The following is a 27651-nucleotide window of genomic DNA, read 5'->3' as shown; positions in this document are numbered from 1 at the left end:
CAGGCCATTCAGCCCATCGAGGTGACACCAACCTGTGGAACAGCATCCCAGCCAGACCCAAGTCCTTACCCCGACCCATTTAACCCTGCATTTCCTGTGGCTAACCCACCTAACCCACACATCCTTGGACTCTATGGGAAATTTAGGATGGCCAATTCACCTAACCTGCACATATTTGGACTCTGGGAGGAAATCCACACAGATACAGGGAGTATATGCAAATTTCAAACAGGCAGTCGCCTGAGGCTGGAAGCGAACCTGGGTCTCTGTGAGACAGCAGTGCTCACCACTGAACTACCATGTAGCTATGAGATATGGAATTTTTACATCAGAAAAATCGTGGATAGACAATTTCAAGAAACAAATATGAACGACAGCTGTCACTTTACTAAAAATACTTCAGAAATCTTTATTACAAAATGTATGAACCATACAGAGAGGAGGCAATTCTTCACAAGTGATGACAGTTTTAGGATGATTTAAAGTTTAAATGCTTAAACATTTACCTCAACACTCTCTCCTTTGCACTTCACTCCTACCATCTCCTGAGTTATATTTTAAAAAAAATTAAAAGTATCAACCTGTTCAGATATGTAATGACATGCATTCAGCGTAGGTAGAACATGAACCCAAGCCTCCTGGCCCAGAGGTAGAGACACTACCATTGTGCCACAAAAGCCCTTTCTCCTGAATTACTGATAACCTCTTGTCCGTTACCTGAATCACCACTTACATTCATGCCCAGGTGCGAAGTGTTACAAGACTCTGACAACAGAGAGCATCACAACTGTACTTGATCCTATTTATGGCTATTGCTCACTTCTGAAGCAACAAGTGATCAGGAGTGACTGAGTTCCCCAACCCACTCCGGAGAAGGTCTGAAGCCTCAATTACCTGATATGCTGACTCCACACCAACTGAGAATCAGACCTACGACCTGGGGGATATGACCCACAGGCAGTGTTTGGGCACTCTTACAATGCATTGAACCTTGTGCAAAACTGACCAAGAAAATAGTTGACAGGTGCTGGCAATCTGAACATCAATAGTGCAATATTCTCAAACTCCAAATAAACATTTATACCTACATATAATATATATTTATATTTTAGCACTTTTTCATAAAATGAAGCCAAAATGATAAACAGATTACCAAATACATGCATCACTTTAGAAAAATAAATATTAACTTTTTTTTAAATAGGACTCTTAATTGCAATCTAGTTTCCATTCCATTGTTGGCTATGCTCAGGAGTTAAATGAGAACAGCAACTTTATTCTCTCCATTTAAAGTAACAGCCCAATGCTGTTGAATTCTCCTCTGTTTTATACTTTACAAAAAGCATCAGTAGGTTGTTCAGACAGCTCCAACCATTCGTCCATGAGACAGATCCAATAACAGTGCAAAAATTCTCTGCACAGCCAGGTGGAGTGGGAGGGATTCTAAAGGGACTCCATTGCTCCCAACAAATTAGAAGAACTCACAATAGAAACAAAACTACTGCTAAGTTAAGGCAGTCCGATGAAAGTAGTTAGTTGTTTCTCATTGTGAGGGAATTGTGTGTCTGAAGCGTCGCTGATATTCTAAACGCTTTTTATGGTTTCCCAAGATATTGCAGAAGAGTTCGTACCAGAAGAAGCTGAATCCAGTGGAGACGGCTGCTTTCAGCATGCTAGGGGACAGGCCCTTGAAAAATCCCCTCAGGCCCTCAGTCTGAGCCACTTGATAGGCACAGTCCAGGAAACCACTGTAGGTCTGTACCTGGAACACAAAAACTTTGGAGATTAATAGCTGCTCCTTCATCCTTCAGCCTCAGACACCAAACTCGCCATCCATCCTTGCACTGCTCCCTGCCTTGCTCCCCAGCTGATCTTCCCAGTTGTGTCTTACTACCTGAAAAGTTGAATACTCAGCTGTCTAGATGCTGCTCATTCAAGCAATCTCCATGGATGCACTGAGACAGTGAATTGCTGCAGGCAATATGATAGAGGGGAACTCCACAACTGATCCTGCTCTCACCCCACCACTTGCACAACTCCACATTCTAGCAGAGATCATCAGACAGCGAGAGTTTTGCTTTCTCCTCTTCCCCCGGCAAAACGCAAAGCTCCAAAGGAGGGGTCCCAATGCATGACTCAAGCAGCATTAGCAATACTTATTCACGTAGAGTCAAACCTGGCCTCCTGTTCTGTGACACTGTAGCATGTTTCATTCCGATCACTTATCAATACATCCCCAATGACATCTATAGAACAGAATTCTCCCATTAGTAATACCAGCCATATTGGCTGTCCCTGACTGTCACTCCATATTTTCATATACAGAGATGTGTGTAGATCAATTAAGATTAGATCTTCCAATGCTTTTCAGAGTTAAGCTCCCTAACGCACAACAGCAAGGGGGGCAGGGCAGGGCAGGGGTAGGGAAAGAGTTAGACTTTACACCACGTGATCCCATTCATCACACCATCCTCTTCCGCTGGCTCTCCACTAGCTCCAGGTGAGTGGGTCCTATCTGGCTCTGTTCTTATCTTTCCTGTAATGACTTATCATCTTCTGTCTCCAGATTCACGGGGACATCATTGATCTCTCCTGCCCCAATGTTAAATACTGTCCTTCAGCAACATACTCCAAAAAGCAGATCAGATGACAATGCATGTTGATGGCACCTCTCTCTATTCTTCTGTTCACACTGCTTTGACATACTCAATACTGGATGAACAAAAATTTCCTCCTTTATCTTCGGTTTTGATTGATTTTATTGTCACCTGTACCAAAATACAGTGAAAAACTTTGCTTATGAGGTACAGGCAGATCACCGCTAGCAAAGGATGTACAGATCAAAAAGACAGGCATTAAATTACATTGCAAGTTACATTATTTTAGGCTACAGTCCACTGAACAGACCCAAACCATCGAGGTCGTTGGCCCCTGCCTCAAACTCTATCCTCAAGCCACTCCACTCTGGCTACTGTCTGATACTGTTCACAGCCTTAATATCTGATCTAACTAAGATATGCTTCTAACCCTAAACCTCTCGATAATACCCAAGTCCTGTCCTGACTACTTTTGTAATCTCACCTATGGTTGTATTATCACAAGAACTGACTAGCTTCCTAGCTGGACGCCCATTTTCCACTCCTTGAAAACTTCAACTCATCCAAAATTCTCATAAGGAAAGGGTTAAGAGACAGGGCTTACAGCAGTGTTCATTTTGCGAAAATAGACTGGTGGTGATATGAGCTGAATAAATCAGAACAATTTGATTTGAAATAGACATTAAATTGCAGCAAATTGATCAAAAGCAAACATGTTTTCACAGTAAGTCTAGAAGTTCTCATTTTTCAGCCAATGCAAGTTGGCAATTTGTTAATCAACTACCAATCACACATCCAACTAACCAATCTGCATCCAAAAGAGTATTATGCAGATTGTATCCTGTATTTAAACTAGTGGAAAGGGCGCACTCAGGAACAAGACACACATCAATGGGAACGGTCCTGTTGAAACATGCAGGATCTCAATTAAAGTTTGTTCTTAGAATGACCTAGTCATCTCAGATTGATCACCTGAGGGATAACTATGATTTAATTGAAACTATTTTATTTAAAATTCTCAAAAATTTACAGATTGTATGAATTGTAATTCTTGGCCTCAAAAGATGAAATAACAAATACGCTGCATGTTTCCTAATATGCACAAAGTCCTATTCACCCATCTCACCAGTGCTCTGAATTGCACTGTCTCCCTGTCGGGCATTTCCTCAAATTTAAAATACTCCTCCTGGTCTTAAAACCCCTCCACAATCTTCAGCTTTCAACAGTCCTCCATGTAGCTTGTTGTGTAAGCCTTACTCTCTGCACTCCATGATGGTTGTTCTGCATTCAGCCTTCTGAGCACAAAGCTCTAAAATTCTCTCCGTAAGCTTTGCCATCTTGTTATATTCAACTCTCCTATTAAACTGCTTTTGACTAGTACCTGGGCACCTATCCCAGTACATTTTAATGCAGAGCTGCACATCTTTCTCAATAACTTTCCTACAGGAAGTTTTAAAACGTTAAAGCCCTATGTAAATGTAAATTGTTGTTTGAGTGAGCAGCGAAATTATGAAGTGGGAAGAGGGAGAGAAGCAAGAGAGCTTTCAGGCATACCCATTAAGGCTCAATAGGTGGAGCTATTTCCCTGGAGCGTCAGAAACTGAGGGGTGACCTTATAGGAGTTTATAAAATCATGAGGGGCATACATAGAATGAATAGCCAAGGACTTTTCCCCAGGGTAGTGCAGTCCAAAATTAGAGGGCATAGGTTTAAGGTGAGAGAGGAAAGATTTATAAGAGGCAACATTTCCACACAAAGGGTGATGCATATATAGAACGAGCTGCCAGAGGCAGTGGGGGCTGTACGATTACAACATCTGGATGGGTACACAAATGGGAAGGGTTTAGAAGGATTTGGGCCAAATGCTGGCAAATAGAACTAGATTAACTTAGGATATCTGGTCAGCATGGACAAGTTGGACCCTAAGGGTCTGTTTCCATGCTCTAAAGCTTTCCCCCATGATCTCAGATGCCAGGGAACAGTGATGCATGAACAGGGATCCCACATTATAAGACTGAGCTGTCTTTTGCTGCTGTATTCCAGTTTCTTCAGGACACATTTTCATGGTTTACAGCCATAAATCATTCAGGTAGGGTGCTGATCTACAACATGAATTTTAAACAACTGAGTGGTTTGTTAGACCATTTCAGAGACAGTAACAATAAGACTGGCGAAAGCCTGGGGTCACAGTTCAGACTGGGCAAGGTCAACAGATTTCCTTCCCTGAAGGGTGCCACTAAAGCCTTACTGTTTTTAAATTGACCCAATAGCTTTGTAGTCACTCATCAAAAAAAAAGACTTGTTTTTTTAAAATAAAACCAAACTTAAAGTCTCAATCTGTTTTGGCACAACTTGAATACTGTTGGCATCGTTAGTGCAGTAACATAAACTCTGCAGCTCTAACAAACTATTAGGTGATCAGTACAACTGAGACAAAGATAAATGATTTCACAGAGGACTGCGTGTTATCATGTGCTGAATGCCAACTCAATATTACTCTTTATAATTTGTTCATAACAATTACACACGATAGTTAGTAATGAAGATAACGCCTAACTACTTTGGACATAAGTAGAAATTAGATTAGATTAGATTCCCTACAGCGTGGAAACAGGCCCTTCGGCCCAACAAGTCCACACCGCCCCTTGAAGCATCCCACCCAGACCCATCTCCCTATAATCCACACACCCCTAAACACTACGGGCAATTTAGCATGGCCAATTCACCTAGCCTGCACATCTTTGGACCATGGGAGGAAACCGGAGCACCCGGAGGAAACCCACACAGACACGGGGAGAATGTGCAAACTCCACACAGACAGCTGCCCGAGGCTGGAATCGAACCCGGGTCCCTGGCACTGTGAGGCTGCAGTGCTAACTACTGAGCCACCAAGTCGCCCTGAAATGGTACAGATAGGTAACACCCTGACAGATCATGGAGTGTGGGCCAACTATATCAGCACCATCCTGTGCTGTGGTGGTTACTGATTCAAAAACAATTCCTGTGTACAGTGAGTCAAAACCCGCATGGAAAACACATCAAGGGAGAGACTCGTCCACAATTAGGATGACATGGAGCGGCTGATGTGGGATTGGGGTGGCCAAGGTCAAAGGTCACAACACCAGGTTATAGTCCAACAGGTTTATTTGTAATCACAAGCTTTTGAAGCACTACCCCTTCATCAGATGACTTCACCTGACAAAGGGGCAGTGCTCCAAGAGCTTCTGATTTCAAATAAACCTGTTGGACTATAACCTGGTGTTGAGTGACTTTTGTCAATTAGGATGGGAAGAACTAGTGTTTAATTGTTCAACTCATCAGGCAGAGGAACCTTTATGATTCTAGTCAAAACATTTTTGACATCTCAATGCAGCCGAAGCTGCAAGGGAGTGTACAGGTCTGCAAAATACTCACCTGTCCAAAGGCAGTGCGTGCTTGTTCAAATCCTTCCACCTGCAGTCTCTTCTTAAGGAGGTCAAAGGGGTATGTTAGTGTTTTACTTATGACCCCTGCACCGCCGCCACACACCAGATTCTCTACATTAACTGGACGAGAAAGAAAGAAACAGCAGATTAAAAATACAGTGACTCAGCGAAAGCACACTCACTCTTCAGTCTGAAAGTAGAGCATAAAATCCAGGCTAACATTCCCACTGCAGTCTCAGTGCTATATCTCATATGTGATGGTAGTAAGTGAGCTATAGCAGTTGGGCGCAAAGCGTTCAGGGTCCTTGGGTTCTGGGCAATATGGATTTCTTAACCAAAAGCCAACACAGATGATCATGGTAGATGGGAAAATTTGAATTCACTAAAAACCTGGCATTAAGAAACTAATGACCATTAAATCATTGTTGATCAGCAGAACAACCCACCTGGTTGCAATATCATAAGAAACAGGAAAAGGAGTAGGTCGTTTGGCCCCTCAGTCCTGCTCTGCCATTCATTAGAATCACGGCAGACAGGACATGCTTCATTAAAACTGAAAGAACTGTGGTTGCCATAAATCAGGAACAAAAACAAAGATGCTGGAGAAGCTCAGCAAATCTGGCAGCATCTGTGAAAGGAAAAACAGAGTTAACGTTTCAGGTCCAGTTCTGAGGTAGGGTCACCAGACCGAAACATGAACTCTGTTTTTCCCTTCACGACATGCTTCATGTTCACTTTCTTGCCCTTTCCTCTTAACTCTTAGTTTCCCAACTGATCAAGAATATATCTCAGCCTTAAATGTACACAAAGATTCTGTCCCCACAACTCTGAGAAGAAATTCCTCCTCATTTCAGTCCTATATGGCACCCCTTTATTCGGAGTCCTCTGGGTCCTAGATTCTCTGACAAGGGGAAACATCCATTCAGCTTTAACTCTGTCAAGCCCCTTAGAGTCTTATATGCTTCAAAGAGATCACTTGTCATTTTCTAAACTCCCGTGAGGAGAGTCTCAAGCTGCTTAGCTTTTGCTCATAAGACACTTCCTCCATACCACGCACCATTCTTCTCTGAAAATAATGTCCTTTAGGGAAGGAAATCTGCCATCATTACTTATTCTGGCTTACAGGTGATTCCAGAACCACAACATGGTTGACTCTTCACTGCTATCTGGGCAATAAATATCAATGATGTCCACTTACTGTTAATGAATAAAATAAAATCTGGCCATTTATCAGATTACCATCTGGGGGAGCTCATTATCTACAAAATTGACACTGCTGTACAACAGCACAACCAGAACAATGACATTCGTAAACTACAAAGCACCAAAGTGTGTGAGACTGTGAAAGGCGTCACATCATAATTTTTGTCCCCACTTTTCAAAACTAGTGCACACCAGCCAATACACCATAAATGATGTGGCGGCAAGCTGGACTAGGGTAAAGCTGCTGAGATAGATTAAGAACACTTGCCTGTAAATCCTCAGATATAGGAGCTCTGACATAGACTGCTCGTCCTCAAACGGAGCTTTATTTGGAGTCAATTTTGTCACCTGTCAGAAGGTGTTTAAAGACCTTTAAAGGAAGCAAGTGCCAGGGGCTGGTTTCAGCACAAACAACCACAATGAGACTGTGACCTCTACACAATGCAACTGCTGATTTAACAACTGAGAAACCAGTATGGTCTTTACACAAGAGATAATGGGAACTGCAGATGCTGGAGATTCCAAGATAATAAAATGTGAGGCTGGATGAACACAGCAGGCCAAGCAGCATCTCAGGAGCACAAAAGCTGACGTTTCGGGCCTAGACCCTTCATCAGAGAGGGGGATGGGGGGAGGGAACTGGAATAAATAGGGAGAGAGGGGGAGGCGGACCGAAGATGGAGAGTAAAGAAGATAGGTGGAGAAGGTGTGGGTGGGGAGGTAGGGAGGGGATAGGTCAGTCCAGGGAAGACGGACAGGTCAAGGAGGTGGGATGAGGTTAGTAGGTAGCTGGGGGTGCGGCTTGGGGTGGGAGGAAGGGATGGGTGAGAGGAAGAACCGGTTAGGGAGGCAGAGACAGGTTGGACTGGTTTTGGGATGCAGTGGGTGGGGGGGAAGAGCTGGGCTGGTTGTGTGGTGCAGTGGGGGGAGGGGATGAACTGGGCTGGTTTAGGGATGCAGTGGGGGAAGGGGAGATTTTGAAACTGGTGAAGTCCACATTGATACCATATGGCTGCAGGGTTCCCAGGCGGAATATGAGTTGCTGTTCCTGCAACCTTCGGGTGGCATCATTGTGGCAGTGCAGGAGGCCCATGATGGACATGTCATCAAGAGAATGGGAGGGGGAGTGGAAATGGTTTGCGACTGGGAGGTGCAGTTGTTTGTTGCGAACTGAGCGGAGGTGTTCTGCAAAGCGGTCCCCAAGCCTCCGCTTGGTTTCCCCAATGTAGAGGAAGCCGCACCGGGTACAGTGGATGCAGTATACCACATTGGCAGATGTGCAGGTGAACCTCTGCTTAATGTGGAATGTCATCTTGGGGCCTGGGATGGGGGTGAGGGAGGAGGTGTGGGGACAAGTGTAGCATTTCCTGCGGTTGCAGGGGAAGGTGCCGGGTGTGGTGGGGTTGGAGGGCAGTGTGGAGCGAACAAGGGAGTCACGGAGAGAGTGGTCTCTCCGGAAAGCAGACAGGGGTGGGGATGGAAAAATGTCTTGGGTGGTGGGGTCGGATTGTAAATGGCGGAAGTGTCGGAGGATAATGCGTTGTATTATCATCCACTTCACCCACACCTTCCACCCCAACCTTCAGTTCACCTGGGCCATCTCCAGCACATCCCTCACCTTCCTGGACCTCTCAGTCTCCATCTCAGGCAACCAGCTTGTAACTGATGTCCATTTCAAGCCCACCGACTCCCACAGCTACCTAGAATACACCTCCTCCCACCCACCCTCCTGCAAAAATTCCATCCCCTATTCCCAATTCCTCCGCCTCCGCCGCATCTGCTCCCACGATAAGACATTCCACTCCCGCACATCCCAGATGTCCAAGTTCTTTAAGGACCGCAACTTCCCCCCCACGGTGATTGAGAACGCCCTTGACCGCGTCTCCCGCATTTCCCGCGACACATCCCTCACACCCCGCCCCCGCCACAACCGCCCCAAGAGGATCCCCCTCGTTCTCACACACCACCCTACCAACCTCCGGATACAACGCATTATCCTCCGACACTTCCGCCATTTACAATCCGACCCCACCACCCAAGACATTTTTCCATCCCCACCCCTGTCTGCTTTCCGGAGAGACCACTCTCTCCGTGACTCCCTTGTTCACTCCACACTGCCCTCCAACCCCACCACACCCGGCACCTTCCCCTGCAACCGCAGGAAATGCTACACTTGTCCCCACACCTCCTCCCTCACCCCCATCCCAGGCCCCAAGATGACATTCCACATTAAGCAGAGGTTCACCTGCACATCTGCCAATGTGGTATACTGCATCCACTGTACCCGGTGCGGCTTCCTCTACATTGGGGAAACCAAGCGGAGGCTTGGGGACCGCTTTGCAGAACACCTCCGCTCAGTTCGCAACAAACAACTGCACCTCCCAGTCGCAAACCATTTCCACTCCCCCTCCCATTCTCTTGATGACATGTCCATCATGGGCCTCCTGCACTGCCACAATGATGCCACCCGAAGGTTGCAGGAACAGCAACTCATATTCCGCCTGGGAACCCTGCAGCCATATGGTATCAATGTGGACTTCACCAGTTTCAAAATCTCCCCTTCCCCCACTGCATCCCTAAACCAGCCCAGTTCATCCCCTCCCCCCACTGCACCACACAACCAGCCCAGCTCTTCCCCCCCACCCACTGCATCCCAAAACCAGTCCAACCTGTCTCTGCCTCCCTAACCGGTTCTTCCTCTCACCCATCCCTTCCTCCCACCCCAAGCCGCACCCCCAGCTACCTACTAACCTCATCCCACCTCCTTGACCTGTCCGTCTTCCCTGGACTGACCTATCCCCTCCCTACCTCCCCACCCACACCTTCTCCACTCTCCATCTTCGGTCCGCCTCCCCCTCTCTCCCTATTTATTCCAGTTCCCTCCCCCCATCCCCCTCTCTGATGAAGGGTCTAGGCCCGAAACGTCAGCTTTTGTGCTCCTGAGATGCTGCTTGGCCTGCTGTGTTCATCCAGCCTCACATTTTATTATCTTGGTCTTTACACAAGTCTCTATTTTGATTGATTGTTAAATATCTTTTGTCTCCTGCGATCTCCGTGTTCTTGCCTGCCAACATCTCTTTAAAAAATAGGGAGATGGAGATACATGTACCTCATTATGCACATATGTTTCTATTGAGGTTATCTAAATTAATCCCATTCTCCTGCCCTTTCCCCAAGTCCTTTTAAAGAGTGTCCTAGTCTCTGCCTTAATTGCTCCTTACAATAAAGTATTCCATGTAATAAAATCTTCTGTCTCTAACAATAAACAGCTTTGTATTAATTCATTCATGGGATGTGAGCATTTTACCTATCTCCAATTGTCTTTCAGAACATAATGAGCCACTATCATGACCCATTCCAGTCTGTGGTTTATTACCCCAAGTGCTGTTAGTTTTTAGTGTTTAATTGCACAATCTGTTCCTCTAATGGCAATTTGTGTCTCATTGTTAAAGATTTTCCAACTAGTTGGAACAAGTTGACATTATTTACCAGTTTTTCCTCACCAGTGAAGCCCACATCGCAAGAAAAATAACAAAAAAAATGTATGGTTAGGCAGTTATGGAGATGGACCAAAATGATTTTGCTGGTTGGTAGATGGGTGCTCTGAATTTAGGCCATGACAAACAGGTAATTTGATCTAACGAGGCAAAATAGGATGAGTGGGAGGAACAACAAACTGAGAGAAAAGAGAACCAAGATTCAAAATGCTTGGCAGGAGCCAAAACAAGCTGACTTCAAATACAACAATGTTAAATTGCAAGATAACAAAGTGTGGAGCTGGTATGAACACAGCTGGCCAAGCAGCATCTCAGGAGCACAAGAGCTGACGTTTCGGGCCTAGACCCTTCAGAGATGAAGGGTCTAGGCCCGAAACATCAGCTTTTGTGCTCCGGAGATGCTGCTTGGCCAGCTGTGTTCATACCAGCTCCACACTTTGTTATCTTGGATTCTCCAGCATCTGCAGTTCCCATTATCAATGTTAAATTGCAGAAACCTTGAACATAATTGTCATGTGATGTCAGTCAGTGTCTGTAGGTTTAATATTCCAAGTAGTAGTACATAGGCAAGGAGCGGAGGGTAGACAGTCAATAGGATCCCAATGCATTCTAAAGGTAACCCCAACTGGCTAAGGAGAAGCAATTTGAGGAAAAGCACTGACTGGAATAGAAACCATGGCAATACCCACTGCAGTAAGTAAGAGGAATGTAAAAGACCAATGGTTGACCAGATGAGCACAGCAGAGAATGACTGTGAAATCTCAGCATGGTTCAAGCAGTGATGGTCTTGAGCGATTCGAATGCTGTAAGTGAGGAAGAAACTAAAACAAAAAGTATCCACACAAGAAAAGCACGGGAGAGACAAGCTCACTGGCACTCAGCAACAATGTGGTCAAGGAGGAATTGGGAAGTGTCAGGGGAGGAACTGCATGTTGATATTAGGCAGTTGCTTGGTCAAACAATGACAGCATAGTGCTGCGCTAATGTTTCATTTGCAACACTAGGCTGGTCGAGAGGGAAGAGCTTGTGACTTTGCTCATAATTAAAGCAAAATGCCACAGAGGTGGGAGATCTAAAATAAAAACAGATATTGTTGGAGAAACTCAGCGGGTCTGGCAACATCTGTGGAGATAGGGTTAGGGTCAGTGAAACAGAGTTAATGTTTTGAGTTCAATATGGCTCTTCTTTAGAAATGACCATGTCCATGGCATCTCTGCAAAGTGTCAGCCTGTTGGAAACTATTGTCAGTTTCTTTTTTGCCAACTCCTCCGCTCAACTAACAAAAACTAATGCCTCACTTCTAGATCACATTTCTCCCTCCACAGAAACACTGCTCTCTTGTTTGGTTAGTGCTCTGGCGAACATCCTCACTCTTCCTGCCACTGGTCACTCACCCATCCAGGCTTCACGTGATGGCACAGCCCATTCACAGATATGTTGAAAAATGTTGTAAAAGGCAAACTGAAACCCAGCGTAGGGGAAAACAGCTACTAGAGTGGGAGTGAGGCCTCGATAGAATGACAGGGGTCCTTCATTTCTGTACATGGTGACTACTGCATGCCACAGACTCCTATAAACCTGCAAAATAGATATATTAATCACATCATAGTCAAGAGTCAATCAGCATCCTAAAGCAGCATACATGTCATTTTAAACGTAAGAGAACGATTCAATCCATCTACATCAATTTCTCATACCCAAACCTAGATACCATTGAGATGCTTCACAACCTGGACGAAAGTGAAGCAATTCTGCTCACTCACATACCTTACTTCCCCCACACACCCAATGCATGTTTCACATTACAGAGGAACACAGGACTGCAAACAGGATAAAATACATAAATCTAGATTATTACTTGAAATAATAACTAACCCAAACTGTTATCCCCGATGTTTGCTGGAAATCAAACCTCTCTATTCTATGGGCCATTTCAAATAACCAAACAAATCACTAGGATAGTTAATATATCTAACTATGAGCACTACTTAGGCCAAAAATACACCCAACAGGTACCAATAATTTTCATAAAAATAAGCAAACTTACCATTTAATAAGTGGTAACACAGATTGTTAACCACTTTGCAAACTTACACTATTGTCTTTTGGCATTCACTCACAAATAAGACAGCGCTGCAGAAATGACATGGGTGGAAAATGTGGGCAAACAAAAATTCTGTTCATTTTGCAAAGGGGGCATGAGGTGGCTTTCACAGTCCTTTGATTTTTGGTGACAGTATCGAATTGTTAACAGCCGAGTGATAGAATGTTCTCAAGTCAGTAGTTTGTCAAATTGGAGCTGGGTCTTTGAGTAAGATTCTCTTTTCAGAGCTTTTTATTCCTACTCTGAGGGTGAGAAAGGGCAAAACCTGCTTTTGCTTGCAGGCTTTCTGGAGGCCTGTGTTCAACCGCATTTTCTCAGGCTTGTGACAAACTACATAATTATTCAAAGGTCGTTGCTAGGCAGCTTTGAACCCATAGGTAGCTGGTGCAAAATCACCTCAGCAAAGTGTCAAATCCAGCTTCTCCACAAGCTATGTGACCTTGTGGAAACCAATACACAACAATACTTTTGAATCCTATGAATTGAAGAAAAACAACACCTATTTGTACTGAAAGCTTGTGATTTCAAATAAACCTGTTGGACTACAACCTGGTGTTGCGCGACGTCCGAGTTTGCCTACCCCAGTCCAACACCGGCACCTCCACATCAGTCAGGGAACATCTGGGGAACAGTGACCATAGTATCAAAAGATTTAGGTTGGTTATGGAAAAAGACAAGGAATAATCTAGAGTAAAATTAACTAATTGAGTAAGGATCATTTTTCAGTAGGTTGAGACCAAATTTGACCTGGGTAAAGTGGAACCAAAGTGGCTAGCAAAATAACATCAGAATAATGGGCAATCTTTAAATGAGGAGGTGGTTCAGATACAAAGAACATGGCCAAAACAGGGAAACTAGGTACCTTAGCTGGTAAAAGGGAGACACTAGGAAATGGGAAAACAGGGTGAATGTGATGGAATGAGAAGTAACAGTGGGTGCTGTAAATTCAAAATAAAAACAGAAAACACCAGAAATATTTAACAGCTTTTGCAACACTTACGGAGAGAGAAGGAGTTAACACTCAGATCAATGAACGTTTGTCAGTACTGAGGCAAGTTAGAATTGTAATAGATTTTGAACTATGAGTGGGTGGGCCACAAACAAAGGAAGGTCTGAGATACAATAGGAGAGAAAGTGAATGACTGAAGTTAACCTTTCAGGACCAATGGGAATGCAAACAGGGAAGTGAAGCAGACAGTCAAAATGCATTACTGGAATAAGTGCACTGGTGTCTGGAATCAAAACAGAAAAGACAAAATATGTAGTTATCTGTCATCAACCCCCGACCTGTTCCAGCATGGCTCAACATAAGCTTGAGGAGCAGCAGCTCATCCTTCAGTGAGGCACTTTACAGCCTTCAACAATCCCAGATTGTAAGCACTCTCTCTCTCTATCTCTCCGATATTTTCTTTTGCTGTATCATGCTGTTTTGGCTCTTTATCCATTCATTTTCATGGACAGCCTCTAATTCTTGATCCGAATCTGGAAAGTGCTACTTAAGTGTGGTGGAAGTAGATTCAGCTGTAATTTCCAAAATGGAATTGGATAATTTTTGAAGAGAAAAACAAATTGCAGGGGCAGGAGAAAAACATGGGGAAGTGAAATTAAATGATGGTAATAACAACACGGAGGTTGTTATTCCATGATCTAATCATTCTATGATTCAAGAAGACACAGATACTTCTGTTCCGCTACTATGCCTTTTATCCCCACCAACTGTTTACCAATCCAATACCAGCAATGCCATCACCACTCACCTTTGCCCTCAAATGCCCAGTTTCTCACCTTTGGCTCACCCTGTGCCACAAATCTGGTGCGGAGAGTGTCAAGTGGTTGCACAGTAACCGTGGCTGAACACGCTGCCAAGCCCCCGCATACAAAGTGCACTGTGGGAATCCTCGAGTCATAAAGCGTAGCATTGTGGACAAACTTTGTTAGAAATTCAAAACTCACAAACTGGAAGACAAAGAAAAAATGCTGGACTAAATCAGACACCTAGCAACAAAGAGATCATCCAAATGGAAAGAACTTGCAATTAAATCTAGTATTTTTTAATTAAACTTTTGACTTGCAGTGCAGGAAACAGCTAATTTGACACAGCCAGGTCCAATAAACAGCAACATAATCATTACCTTATGAACTGAAGAAAAACTATTGGCTAGGGCATGAGAGAAAACTCTTCAACTAATTCTCAAATTGTGCTGTAGGTCTTTCAAGTGCAGATAGGGACATGGCTCTTGGTTTAACAATACTTCTAAAAGCAGTGCTATGGCTTAGTGTTGCTGTGATGTGTCAGTTTAGAGATTATGGTCATAACCTCAAGTGAGGTTGGTACTGTGATCTCCTGACTAAAAGATGAAAGTCCTACCAATGAACCACCCAGTTTCTAATAAACCCTAGAGATATCCTTTTAGAGAATTTAATGCTCTAAAGCTACCATCATGGGGTTTGCACTGCCATCCTCTGCAGGACTGGTCCAAAACACAATCACTAACAGACATCTTTGCAGCATCCTCAAGCATGGGTGAGGTCCCAGAGGACTGAAGAATTGCTAATGTTGTCCCCTTGTTTAAGAAGAGTAGAAAGGATAATCCAGGTAACTATAGATCAGTGAGCTTGACGTCAGTGGTGGGGAAGCTGCTGGAGAATACACTGAGGGATAGGATCTATTTACATTTGGAAGAAAATGAGTTTATTAACGGTAGGCAGCATAGTTTTGTACAGGGAAGGTCATGTCTTACTAACTTGATAGAATTCTTTGAGAAAGTGACAAAGTTGATAGATGAGGGAAGGGCTGTGGATGTCATATACACAGACTTCAGTAAGGCGTTTGATAAGGTTCCCCATGGTAGGCTGATGGAGAAAGTAAAGTCACATGGGTCCAGGGTGTACTAGCTAGATGGACAGAGAACTGGCTGGGCAACAGGAGGCAGAGAGTTGTAGTGGAAGGGAGTTTCTCAAAATGGAGAACTGTAACCAGTGGTGTTCCACTTGGATCTGTGTTGGGATCACTGTTGTTTGTGATATACATAAATGATCTGGAGGAAGGTATAGATGGTCTGATTAGCAAGTTTGCAGATGACACTAAGATTGGTGCAGTAGCAGACAGTGAAGGGGACTGTCGGAGAATGCAGCAGAATATAGATAGATTGCAGAGTTGGGGGGAGAAATGGCAGGTGGAGTTCAGTCCAGGCAAATGTGAGGAGATGCATTTTGGAAGATCCAATTCAAGAGTGAATTTACATGATAAATAGAAAAGCCCTGGGGAAAACTGATGCAGAGAGATCTAGGTGTTCAGATCCATTGTACCCTGAAGGTGGCAACACAGGTCAATAGAGTGGTCAAGAAGGCACACGGCATGCTTTTATTCATCGGACAGGGTACTGAGTACAAGAGTTGGCAGGTCATGTTATAGTTGCATAGGGCTTTGGTTCGAACACATTTGGAATACTGTGTACAGTTCTGGTCGCCATATTTCCAAAATGCTTTGGAGGGGGTGCTGAGGAGGTTCACCAGGATGTTGCTAACTATAGGGAGAGGTCAAGTAGATTAGGGTTATTTACATTAGAAAGACAGAGGTTGAAGGGGGGACCTGATTGAGGGCTACAAAATCACGAGAGGTATAGACAGGGTGGATAGCAAGAAGCTTCCCCCCCTCCCCCCCCACCAGAGTGGGGGACTCAATTACTAGAGGGCACAATTTCAAGGTGAGAGGGGAAAGTTTAAGGGAGATATGCATGGAAAGTTCTTTACACAGAGGGTGGTGGGTGCCTGGAGGTGCAGAGGCACGCACAATAGCATCATTTAAGAAGTATCTCGACAGATACACGAATAGGCAGGGAGCAGAATGCTGCATTCTCCGACAGTCCCCTTCACTATCTGCTACTGCACCAATCTTAGCGTCATCTGCAAACTTGCTAATCAGACCATCTATACCTTCCTCCAGATCATTTATGGACATCACAAACAACAGTGGTCCCAACACTTGGAAAATAGGTGACAGGTTTAGAGGGCCGAATGGCCTGTTCCTGTGATGTAATTTTCTTAGTTCACTTCCAGGACGGTGCTTTGTTTTGTGTTCTACTGTCAGTCTTCAACTCAGAAAGCAGAAGCATTCGCACACAAACTAAGTTTTAAAATAGTACCAAGTAAGAACTGTGATACATTATTATGTGTAAAGGCGCTCTTGGAACAATTCTGAAAGAGAGATGGAAACTTGCATCATACCTGGACGGCTCCATAGGAGACAGAAAGAAGCTGGGCTGGGATGTGACCTTTCCAGAATGCCTGAAGACCCTCCTCTCTGAGGATTGTGTTAGTTGCCTGCAAAATGCCATGATATTTGGCTCCTGGCTCAAACAGCGATAACTGTTCAATTTGAAGCTGAGGAAACAAAATCAGAGGAGCAGTCCAGAAATTAACACACGCTTGGATACCTACGTAGGTTTGCATGATACATGCATTTTATAGCACAATGCATATTTGTCAATTCTACATTGATATTTCCACAATACAAGGGGGTAAATGTGGTAGGGGGAGGGGAGTGGCATGGATCACTTCAGGCTAATTTCCAAAACTCCAAGGATCAGAACTAGCATTGTGATCGATATTGAATTTAGCACCTACACCAAGAACAGTAAACTCAACGCTTGGTAAACTCCAATTGGACCGCCAATTATAATGTACTGCAGAAGATATACCAACGAGCATGTATCTTATTATTCATCTCTAACAAAGGACAGATGTACACCCATTGCACCATCTGACAGAGGATGAGCAAATAGTATAGGTGCCTATAATAATAAAGTCTACATACATTAACTCCCACACAGAACCAATACTGCACAATGAAAGCCAGGTTACCCATAATTAGTACATATGCACAAATTTCATACCTAAAGTAGGTCAGTACTTCTGTGAATTTTGCCCAATGTTGACTCAAAGATCCATTACATATATCCATAAAACAAATTAACTACTTACCCAGTCTCTCTCTCACACACACACACACACAATATAATAACTATGATAGTTACTTACCCATTAACAAGATTTATTTTCTATACATGCTTGGTTTCATTTCATAGCACAATACATACTTATTAAATTCTATATTGATATTTCTACTACATCTCTAACTGGAACTACCTACATTTAGCCATCACACCAGATATTCATTCACTTCCCCTACATATTTACACAATACTGTGAGTATATGTACTCAGCTCACTGTATTGTTAACCGCCATTACTTAATATTTCCCTGTGATCATTACCCAATGCTCAGCTTTGAAGTGGCTGTATTCAGCCCTGATGGTTGGACTCTGTGTTCCACACAGGTCTACCCTCATTCCTTTGCAATCACTCAGTCAACACCTCTTTCAATGTCACTTCTCCTTTGTGCTCATCTAATCTCCCCTTAAATGTATTTCTACTATTCAGCACACTCACTCCCTCCCTCCCAAAGGCAATGAGTTCCAAAATCTGACCAGGCTCTGCCTGATGGAAACAACACAAACTGGAGTGGGGTGGACTATTCAGCCCATCAAGCTTACTACGTGACGCAATAAGATCATGACTGGTCTCAATTTTCAACTTCATTTTCCTGCCTCTTCCAAATAATCCCTGGTCTCCCTCTGGCCTTTTATCTGCTCTCAATCTCTTCTTTGAGAACTGTTGACATGATATTGGTTGCTTCAATTTCTCTGCAGCCCCATCCTCCCCCTCACCCAATCCAACCTGTCTCTCTCCAAAGTGCACTCCACGTACTTAGATCCAACCCTGACTTTGTTATTAAGCCTGCCAATAAGGGTGGCCCTGTTGCAGTCTGCTGTACTGACCTCTACATTGCAGAGGCTGAGCGCTAGCTCTCAGATACCTCCTCCGACCTTCCCCGGACCATGACCCCACCATGACGCATCAGGCCATTGTATCAACTGCAGGCATTGGCCTCATTTCATCTGGTGATCTCCCCTCTCCACCATTTCCAACCTCATGGACCCCTAGCCCCGTTCCCTACCATCTCTTTCCTAAAATTCACAAACATGGCTGTCCAGGCAGACCCATTGTTTCTGCCTGCTCCTGCTCCACAGAACTTATCTCTTCCTACCTCGACTCAGTCTTCTCTTGCCTGGTGCAGTCCCTGCCAATGACATCCATGATTCCTCTGACACTTTAAGCCGGTTTCGAAATTTCCAGTTTGCAGGCTCCAGCCACTTCTTCCTTAGCAAGGATGTGCAATCCCTTTATCCCACTCCCCACCAGGAAGATCTTAGGGCTCTCTGCTTCTTCCTGGAGCAAAGGCCTAAACCATCCCCACCAACCACCACCATCCTCCTTCAGTTGGTCGAACTCATCCTCACCCTCAACAACTTCTCTTTTAAATGCTCATTTTCTTCAGATCAGAGGGGTAGCCATAGGTACCTGCATGGGCCCCAGTTATGCCTGTCTCTTCATGGGGTACACAGTACATACCTTGTTCCAGTTCTATTCCAGTCCCCACCCACAACTCTTTCTCCAATATAGTGATGATATAATTGGTGCTGCTTCTCTCTCTCATCCAGAATTGGAAAGTTCATTGATTTTGCTTCCAATTTCAAACCCACCCTCACTTTCAACTGATCTATATTCAACTCCTCCCCTCCTTCCTTTCCTCGAAAATATCCACTATAAATCTACTGACTCATGCAGTTACCCGGACTATACATCCTTGCAGCTTGCTTCCTGTCAAGACTCAATCCTCAGTTCCTCCACCTCTGTGGCATACATTCAGATGAGGTCAACTTCAACAAGGGAGCATCTGAAATGTCCACCTTCTTCAACTGAGAATTCCCCAGCACCACTGTCGACAGGGCACTCAGCCAGGTCCAATCAATCTCTTGCACCTCCTCCCTCACCCCTTCTCTTCCCTCCCATAATAACGATGGGTTCCCCTTGTCCTTACGTATCGTCCCACCACATCCAGAAGATCATCAGATGCCACTTCCAGCAAGATGCCTCCACCAGATGCATATTCCCCTCCCCTCCATTGTCTGCCTTCCACAGGGATTGTTCCCTCCAGGGCAACCTGGTCCACTCTTCCTTCACTCCCAACATCCACCACAGTTGAACAGCATCTTCCCCTGCAACCACCACAGGTATAACACTTGCCCATTTACCTCCTCCCTCCTCAGTATCCAAGGGCCCAAACATACCTTCCAGATGAAGCAGCACTTCACCTGCACTTCCCATAATATGTGGTCTCCTCTACGTTGGGAGACCAAAGTGTGGACTAGGTGACTGCTTCACAGAACACATATGCACTCCACACAGAAAAGACCCTGAGCTTCCAGTTGTCTGATACTTTAACACACCACCATGTTCCCTGGGCAACATCTGTGTGTCAGGCCTGCTTCAGTGTTCCAGTGAAACTCGGCGCAAGCTGAAAGCACACCTCATTTTCCACTTGGGGACTCTATAGTCCTCTGGACTCAATACTGAGATCAACAATTTTAGGGCCTGAACTCTCCCATGTCTCAGCCCGCCACCCCACACACCATGCTTTGGTATTACAGTCTGCTATTACGTACTACACACTGTTAGTCACTAACAGTGTCCATTAACAGCTATTCTCTCCTAGCCAGGTCGTCGTCATCTCCTTTGTCTGTCCAACTGTTGTTCTCTCTCTTTGGGCTCTATCCCAATTATCGTTTACTCCTTACCCCACCCCACCCTATCTTCTGCGTATAAATCAACATTTTCCTAGATACCAACCATTCTGAGGAAGGGTCATTGGACCCAAGTTGTTAAGTCTGATTTCTCTCCACAGATGTTGCCAGACCCTCCAAGCTTTTCCAACAACTGTTTTTGTTCCCAATAACAGTTGATTCCCTTACCAATTAAAATCTGTCAATCTCAGCCTTTATAAACAACTCAGTCTCTACAGCCCTCTGCAGCACTGAATTCCACAGATTCACCACTCCCAGAAAAAATTCCTCTTTATCTCAATCTTATATAGATGGCACTTTATTTAAGATTATGTCCCACAAGGGCAAACAATTTCTCCACATCTATCCTGTCCAGCCCCTTCAATAAGGTTACCTCTCATTCTTCTATTTTCCAATTAATAGAGGCAAAATCTACTCGACCTCTCTTCATAAGACAGTCCATCCATACCCAGAATCAACCGAGTGAACCTTCTTTGGACTGCCTCTAATGTCATTATGTTTCGCCTAAAATAAGGAGGCCAGAGCTGTTCACAGTATTCCAGGTGAGGTCTAACTAGTAGTGCCTTACAGGTAGTCCTCCTATAAAATGACAGCTGCGTTAGCGTGTCCTCACATTATAGAAAATTGCCATAGAAAACTGTATTATAGGGAAAATACCTGTATTACTGCATTATACCTGTACAACAGAAAGTTCTCATTATCCAAACAGCATCCATTATTCATCAATCGCATTATAGCCAATTTGCATTAACGAAATACACGTTATCACGGAACCACCTGTATATAGTTTTCGCAAAGCCATCTTATTTTTATACCATTTCCTTTGAAATAAAGGCCAACAGTTCAGTTGTCTTCCTGTTGATCTCTGATAGTAGCATTTCGTGATTTGTACATAAGGACACCTAAATCTGTCTGTGCTGCAGCAGCCTGTAGTCTTTCTACCTTTAAATAATATCCAGTTCCTCTTCCCTGCTTGGTGAAGTGCACAACCTTACATTTTTCCATATTAGATGCCATCTGCCAAGTTTTTGTGTGTTCTCAAATGCGCTCTCTCTCTCTCTCTCTCTCTCTGATTGTGTCATCCTCACCACCTGCATTCCCATATTTTAGGTGATCCTCAAATTTTGCCACAGGATATTCATTTTCCTACCCAAATTATTACTACAAAATGTAAATAATTGTGGCCCCAGCACTGATCCCTGTGGCACACCACGTGGTGCAGGTTACCATCCTGTAAGTGTCCCTTTATCTCAACTTAGTCTTCTATTAGTTAGCCAAATCCTCATCCTTGCTGATATGCTGCTCCTGACACGAGGGGTTGTTACCTTATTGAGTAGCCTAAGGTGCGATGTCTTATCAAATGCCTTTTGGAAATCGCAATGTATTACATCTATCGAATCCTCTTTATCAATCATATATGTTTGTCACAAAAAATTCTAATAAATTTGACAGGCAGGATTCCCCTTTCATTAAGGCATGCTGACTGCTTGCTTATATTACATATTTCTAAATGCTCTGGGTAAACATTTCCCAAATGATGTTAAAATAACTGGCCCACAGTTACCTATTTTAGTCCCCTTCCATTTCTGGAATGAGGGTATTATATTCAGCCTTCACCTTTCTTCAAGAAAAAATTTATTCCAACCTAGTCAGCCTTCCCTCTAGATGATCCCTTTCTTCTGATCTCATTCTTGTGATTTTGTTTTGCACCTTTTCCTTATGATGCTGTACTGTGAACATTTCTGACCTTCACACTAATCAACTCTCTGCTTTACAATTTCATCCTTCTGAAAATGAACCCAAGTGCTTTTCTTTTAGGCTGGTGGCATTAACATACAGCACTATTTTTAGAACTTAAGTGATTTGAGAGTGATTAAACACTAGATTCTTTTGCTCCTCTACCCTATTTGATTATTCTTATTACTAATATCACCTTATATTATCAGATGTACCATCTAACACTTACCTACAATGACTTAGAATCACAAGGTCATGCAGTAATGCAGCATGGAAACAGACCCTTTGGCCCAAACTGACCACTCAGCTAGTTTCAATTGTCTGCATTTGGTCCATATCCCTTTAAAACCACTCTCATCCGTGTACCTACCCAACTTTAAAAAAAATTGCTATTGTACCCACCTCAGTCACTTTCTCTGGCAGCCTGTTCCACATACACATCACTGAGTGAAGAAGTTGCCCCTCAGGTCCTTTTTGAATCTTTCCCCCCCTCTCCTTAAACTTATACCCTCTAGTTTCAATTCCCCATCCCTGGAAAAAAGGCTATATGCGTTCATCCTTTCTATGCCCCCCCCATGATTTTATACACCTCAATAAGGTCACCCCTCATTCTCCTACATTCCAAGGAATAAATTATGGGAAGGCAATGGCCCAGTGGTATTATCGCTGGACTGTTAATTCAAACAGTCAGATAACGTTCTAGGGACCTGGGTTTGAATCCCACTATGGCAGATAGTGGAATTTGGATTAAATAAAATATCTGGAATTAAGAGTCTAATGACGACTGTGAATCAATTGTTTGTTGTTCGAAAAACCCAACAGGTTTACTAATGTCCTTTAGGGAAGGAAACTGCCTTCCTTACCTGGTCTGGCCTACACATGGTTCCAGGCCCACAGCAATGTGGTTCTCTCTTAACTGCCCTCTGGACAATTGGGGGTAGGCAATAAATGCTGCCTAGCCAGCAATGCCTTCATCCCATGAATGACTAAAGTAAAATAAAAGTCATATCCTGGCCAACCTCTCCCTACAACCCAGGCCTACTAATCCTGGCAACAGCCTCGTAAATCTTCTTTGCACACTTTCCAGTTTAACAGTGTCTTTCCTATAACAGGGTGATCAAAGCTGTACACAGTACTCCAAGTGCGGCCTCACCAGCAACTTATACAGCTGAAACAAAGCGTCCTAACTCCTATACTCAATGCCTTGACCAATGAAGACCTGCATGCTAAATACTGTTTTCACCACCCTGTCTACCTGTGACACTGTTTTCAATGAATTGTGTACTTATGCTCCTAGGTCCCTCTGTTCTACAACACTCGAGACATTACCATTTGGTGTACAAGACCTGCCCTGGTTTGACTTTTCAAAGTGCAGCACCTCACACTTACCTGTACTGAAATGCATTTGCCAATCCTCATCCCACTTCCCCATCTGATCAAGATCCCTCTAATTTTTGATAACCTTCTTTGCTATCAACAATATCTCAATTTTATATCATCCACAAACTTAGTAATCATGCCTTATTCATTCACATCCAGATCATTTATGTCAATAACAAATAACTAAGCAATAACCTGTGGCACAAGACTAGTCACAGGCCTCCAGTACGAGAAACAGCCTTCAACCATTACCCTCTGTCTCCTAGCATTTAGCCAATTTTGAATCCAATTAGCTACATTTCCCTAGATCCCACGCGACCTAACTTACACAACTAGCCTGCTGTGCAGGACTTTGTCAAAAGGCCTTACTAAAGTTCACATAGACAACATCTACTCCCCTACCCTCATCCACATCACTTCAAAAAATCTTTAGAAGATTTGTCAGACGTGACTTCCCACACACAAATCCACGCTGACATTCCCTAATCTGGCCATCCCTAACTTCTACTTATGCAGTAAGTTTTCCCCTTCAAAAATATTCAAAATTCCTCACAGAAGCATTACAAAACCTAGCATGACATTAAGCCACATAGAAATATTAAATTTTATGACCAATCATTAATAAATGTCTTAAAATGGAGGATGGGAGATTTAAGGAGGAAATTCTAACCCCTGGGGGCCCAGGCTGTGAAGACACAGTAACCAATGGTGCAGTGATTAAAATAATGCATGCTCAAGAGATCAGATCTAGGGAAGCACAGAAAGCTTGGAAGCTCAAGGAGTTCAGAGAGATAGGGAGGCACATGATCATGGTAGTTCAAAAAGGCAGCTCACCACGTTCTCAAGGGCAACTAGGAATGGGCAAGAAATGCTGGCCAGCCAGTGACACCCACATCCCACAAATGATATTTTTTTAAAATTTGAGAATAAAGTACAAGAATTTTAAAACCAAGGCTTCACTCAATTGGGTGAAAAAAAACAGTTCAATAAGCAGAGATGATAAGCAAATGGTGGGAGTCAGGACATAAGTAGAATTTGAATGACATTAAAGTTATGAGGGGAGAATCTGTAGCCAGTTATGAGGGTGTTGGAACTGTGGAGCCTTACAGTAACCCAAGAAAAATGGGAGGGTCAATATCCAATGAACCAAAATGGGGCAAAGTCAGAATGTGCTAGCTTAATGTGGTCCAAGGCTCATGTCAGAATCTAATTTGACACCAAAAATGTAAGAGGACTGGCTTATTCTCAGGCTATTGCCAGGGAGAGGGCAGATTTAACAGTTAGAGAACAAGAGTTATGGAGGGAAGGCTGCTTTTTCCAATATTTAAAAAGGGGAAAAGTTCAGTTTCCAACCAGACAGTCTGATAAGGTAACTACAGTATTAGAGGTGGTGGTGGTGGCCTGTCTAATCCTTAGTCATAAGAAAATGCAGGTGTTAATCCATAATTTTTCTTTAAATGCTTCCAACACGTTAATACCCTTCAGAGAAGAATGAGGACGGATTGTTTCTGAAGGAGGGTTCACTGGACTTGTAACGTTGACTCTATTTCTTTCCCCATGGATGCTGTACCAGTTTCACCAGTGATTTCTATTTTTGTCAGTGTCATACTGGATATCACATTTCTTTTTAAATATTATGGCAAGGGCAGAAATTTGACTGGAGGGATTCTGAGTACTTACATGGAATTTTCCCACCTAACCTGCGCTCTGCACGTACATTTTCCCTTACTCCCCTGACATACTCAGCCAGTACTTACTCTCTCCCCTTGCTTACTGGCCCTCCGTTTACACATTCCCACCCCCGCCCTTTACCTGAAACCGGATTTTGATGACATCCAGTGGGTTGATGAGAATTCGCGTCAGGAAGCCCGACACGGAGCCTGCCGCCGCCACCTCTGCGGGACTCAGCCCATGCTCCCCTTCCCCGGCGGCCGGGTGGTACCCGACCATGACCGAGCCCACACCCGCGGGTCAGGAAGTGGGGTGGAAGACGGTGACAGTCAGGGAGTAGCGCTGAGACAGAGGCCGCTCCCGCTCGAGCACTCCCGGAACTGACTGCTTCCAACTGACAGCTATATCGGCCAATAGGTGTGAGGAACGCTCTTGATTGACATCGCAGTCGGCCACTCAGAGCCCAGCCGTCTGACGGATGGCCAATTAGTCTACGAGGGAGGGAAGGCGCGAGACGCAGTGGATTCCTTACCGTGCGAGGGGAAAAGAGTGCAATCCATTTAATAAGAATAAAACTACGAATATCAATTACATTTGTTAAAGTATTATTACTGTTTATTATTTTACCGAGTTCCTGTTATTTTCCCTCAGTTGTCGCCGATACAGTTGCTGGTGTTCTCCCACCAACGCGGTCCCGTTCCGCGTCTTGGATCCTGATCCTGCCGGAGCCGCCCGGTTTTTCCAGAGCTGTCTGATTCAGGGCATTTCACGCTGCTTCTCACACAATATGCGCTGCTGCACCAACTCAGCCCGGCCCCAGAGGGCGCTGGTGCACCGACTCAGCCCGGCCCCAGAGGGCGCTGCTGCACCGACTCAGCCCAGCCCCAGAGGGCGCAGATCTACAGCTTGTTATCTCGGATTCATCTGCAGTTCCTGACAGAGTGCGGAGCTGGATGAACACAGCCGGTCAAGGCAGTATCAGAGGAGCAGGAAAGCTGACGTTTCGGACCTAGACCCTTCTTCAGAAATGGGGAAAACGTCAGCTTTCCTATTTGGCCTGCTAATGTTCATCCAGCTGTACACCTTTGTATCTCGGATTCTGCAGCATCTGCAGTTCCTATTATCTCTGATACAATTTTAACCCCACAGCAAAGCCTCTTCTTCGCATGCCTACCCCGAAGAAGTTACCCTCCTCCCTCTGGACAAACCTCAGGGAATCTCTCTCCGCCTCCCCCTCTCTCCCTATTTATTTCAGAACCCGCTTTCCCACCCCATTTCTGGTGAAGGGTCTAGGCCCGAAATGTCAGCTTTCCTGCTCCTAAGATGCTGCTTGGCCTGCTGTGTTTATACAGCTCCACACTTTGTTATCTCCACACTACGTTATCTCAGAGGGCGCTGCTGCACTTAGATCTAGGAGACAGTGAGGATTGCAAGTGCTGCAGCTGGACAAACACAGCAGATCAGACAGTATCAGAGGAGCAGGAAAGTCAAAGTTTCAGGCCGAAACTCTTCAGCAAGACTGGGGAAATGGAAATCAAACGTATACTCAGGGACCAGTTCGCTCTGCATGGACCATTCAACCCGACCTTCTAGTTGCCATCCACTTTAACACCCCCCCCTCCCATTCCCCTTACGACATGTCCATCCTTGGTCTCCTCCACTGGCAGTGAGGACAAATGTAAATTGGAGGAACAACACCTCATATTTCAGTCAGAGATAACGTGGAGCTGGAGGAAAAAATCAGGCCAGGCAGCATCAAAGGATCAAGAAATTTGATCTTTCGGGTCGGAACCCTTCCTCTGAAAATCCTCAGGCCTTTCCTTTTCTGAGGAAGGGTCCTGACCCGAAACGTTACCTTTCCTGCTCTTCTGATACTGCCTGGCTTGCTGTGTTGCTCCAGTTCCAAACTGTGTTACCTGATATTTCACCTTAGGAGCTTACAGCCTAATGGACTGAATATTGACTTCAGCAGTTTCAAAATCCCTCCACCCCCAGCCCTATCCCATGTCCTGCTTCCCTGACCATCCTAACTTGTACATCGTCCTATTCACCTATCCACTCCATCCTTCCTACTGACCAATAACTATAACTCTTTACCTGCACCTGTCTATCGCCATCCCACCTACCTTTCACCAGGACCATCCTACTCCATCTCCTTAATCCTGACGAAGGGATTTGGCCTGAAACATTGATTTTCCAGCTCCTTTGACGCTGTCTGACCTACTGTGTGTGTGTCCAGTTCCACAATTACTGACGCCACACTTCCACCACCCTGCCTGCGATGGTGCTCCTGCACTGACTGCTGGTCTCAGAGGGCGCTCCTGCACTGCCT

General features: G+C 44.4%; 1 protein-coding gene across 1 annotated transcript; it reads right to left on the bottom strand.

Annotated features, from left to right (window-relative positions):
• Positions 1 to 384: 384 nt before the first annotated feature.
• slc25a19 (solute carrier family 25 member 19) lies at positions 385 to 25708 on the bottom strand. The gene is made up of 6 exons (XM_048555434.2): positions 25461 to 25708; positions 17054 to 17209; positions 14612 to 14782; positions 12117 to 12300; positions 6012 to 6142; positions 385 to 1762 (listed from the first exon to the last, which is right to left on the bottom strand). The coding sequence occupies exons 1-6, from the start codon at positions 25596 to 25598 to the stop codon at positions 1544 to 1546; spliced, it is 999 nt and encodes a 332-aa protein (XP_048411391.1). The 5' UTR covers positions 25599 to 25708; the 3' UTR covers positions 385 to 1543.
• Positions 25709 to 27651: the final 1943 nt, after the last annotated feature.

This window comes from Stegostoma tigrinum, chromosome 22 (assembly GCF_030684315.1).
Source record: "Stegostoma tigrinum isolate sSteTig4 chromosome 22, sSteTig4.hap1, whole genome shotgun sequence".
In the NCBI taxonomy this organism is placed as follows: Eukaryota; Metazoa; Chordata; class Chondrichthyes; order Orectolobiformes; family Stegostomatidae; genus Stegostoma; species Stegostoma tigrinum.
This window is presented reverse-complemented; position numbering and strand designations above follow the sequence as displayed.

Excerpts from the sequence above, each read along its gene's own strand:
- slc25a19 (XM_048555434.2), bottom strand. The coding sequence starts at position 25,598 with ATGGTCGGGTACCACCCGGCCGCCGGGGAAGGGGAGCATGGGCTGAGT. Across the intron at positions 17,210-25,460 it reads TCATCAAAATCCGGTTTCAG|CTTCAAATTGAACAGTTATC; the intron begins GTAAAGGGCGGG and ends TTGTTTCCTCAG. Across the intron at positions 14,783-17,053 it reads TCTCCTATGGAGCCGTCCAG|TTTGTGAGTTTTGAATTTCT; the intron begins GTATGATGCAAG and ends TTTGTCTTCCAG.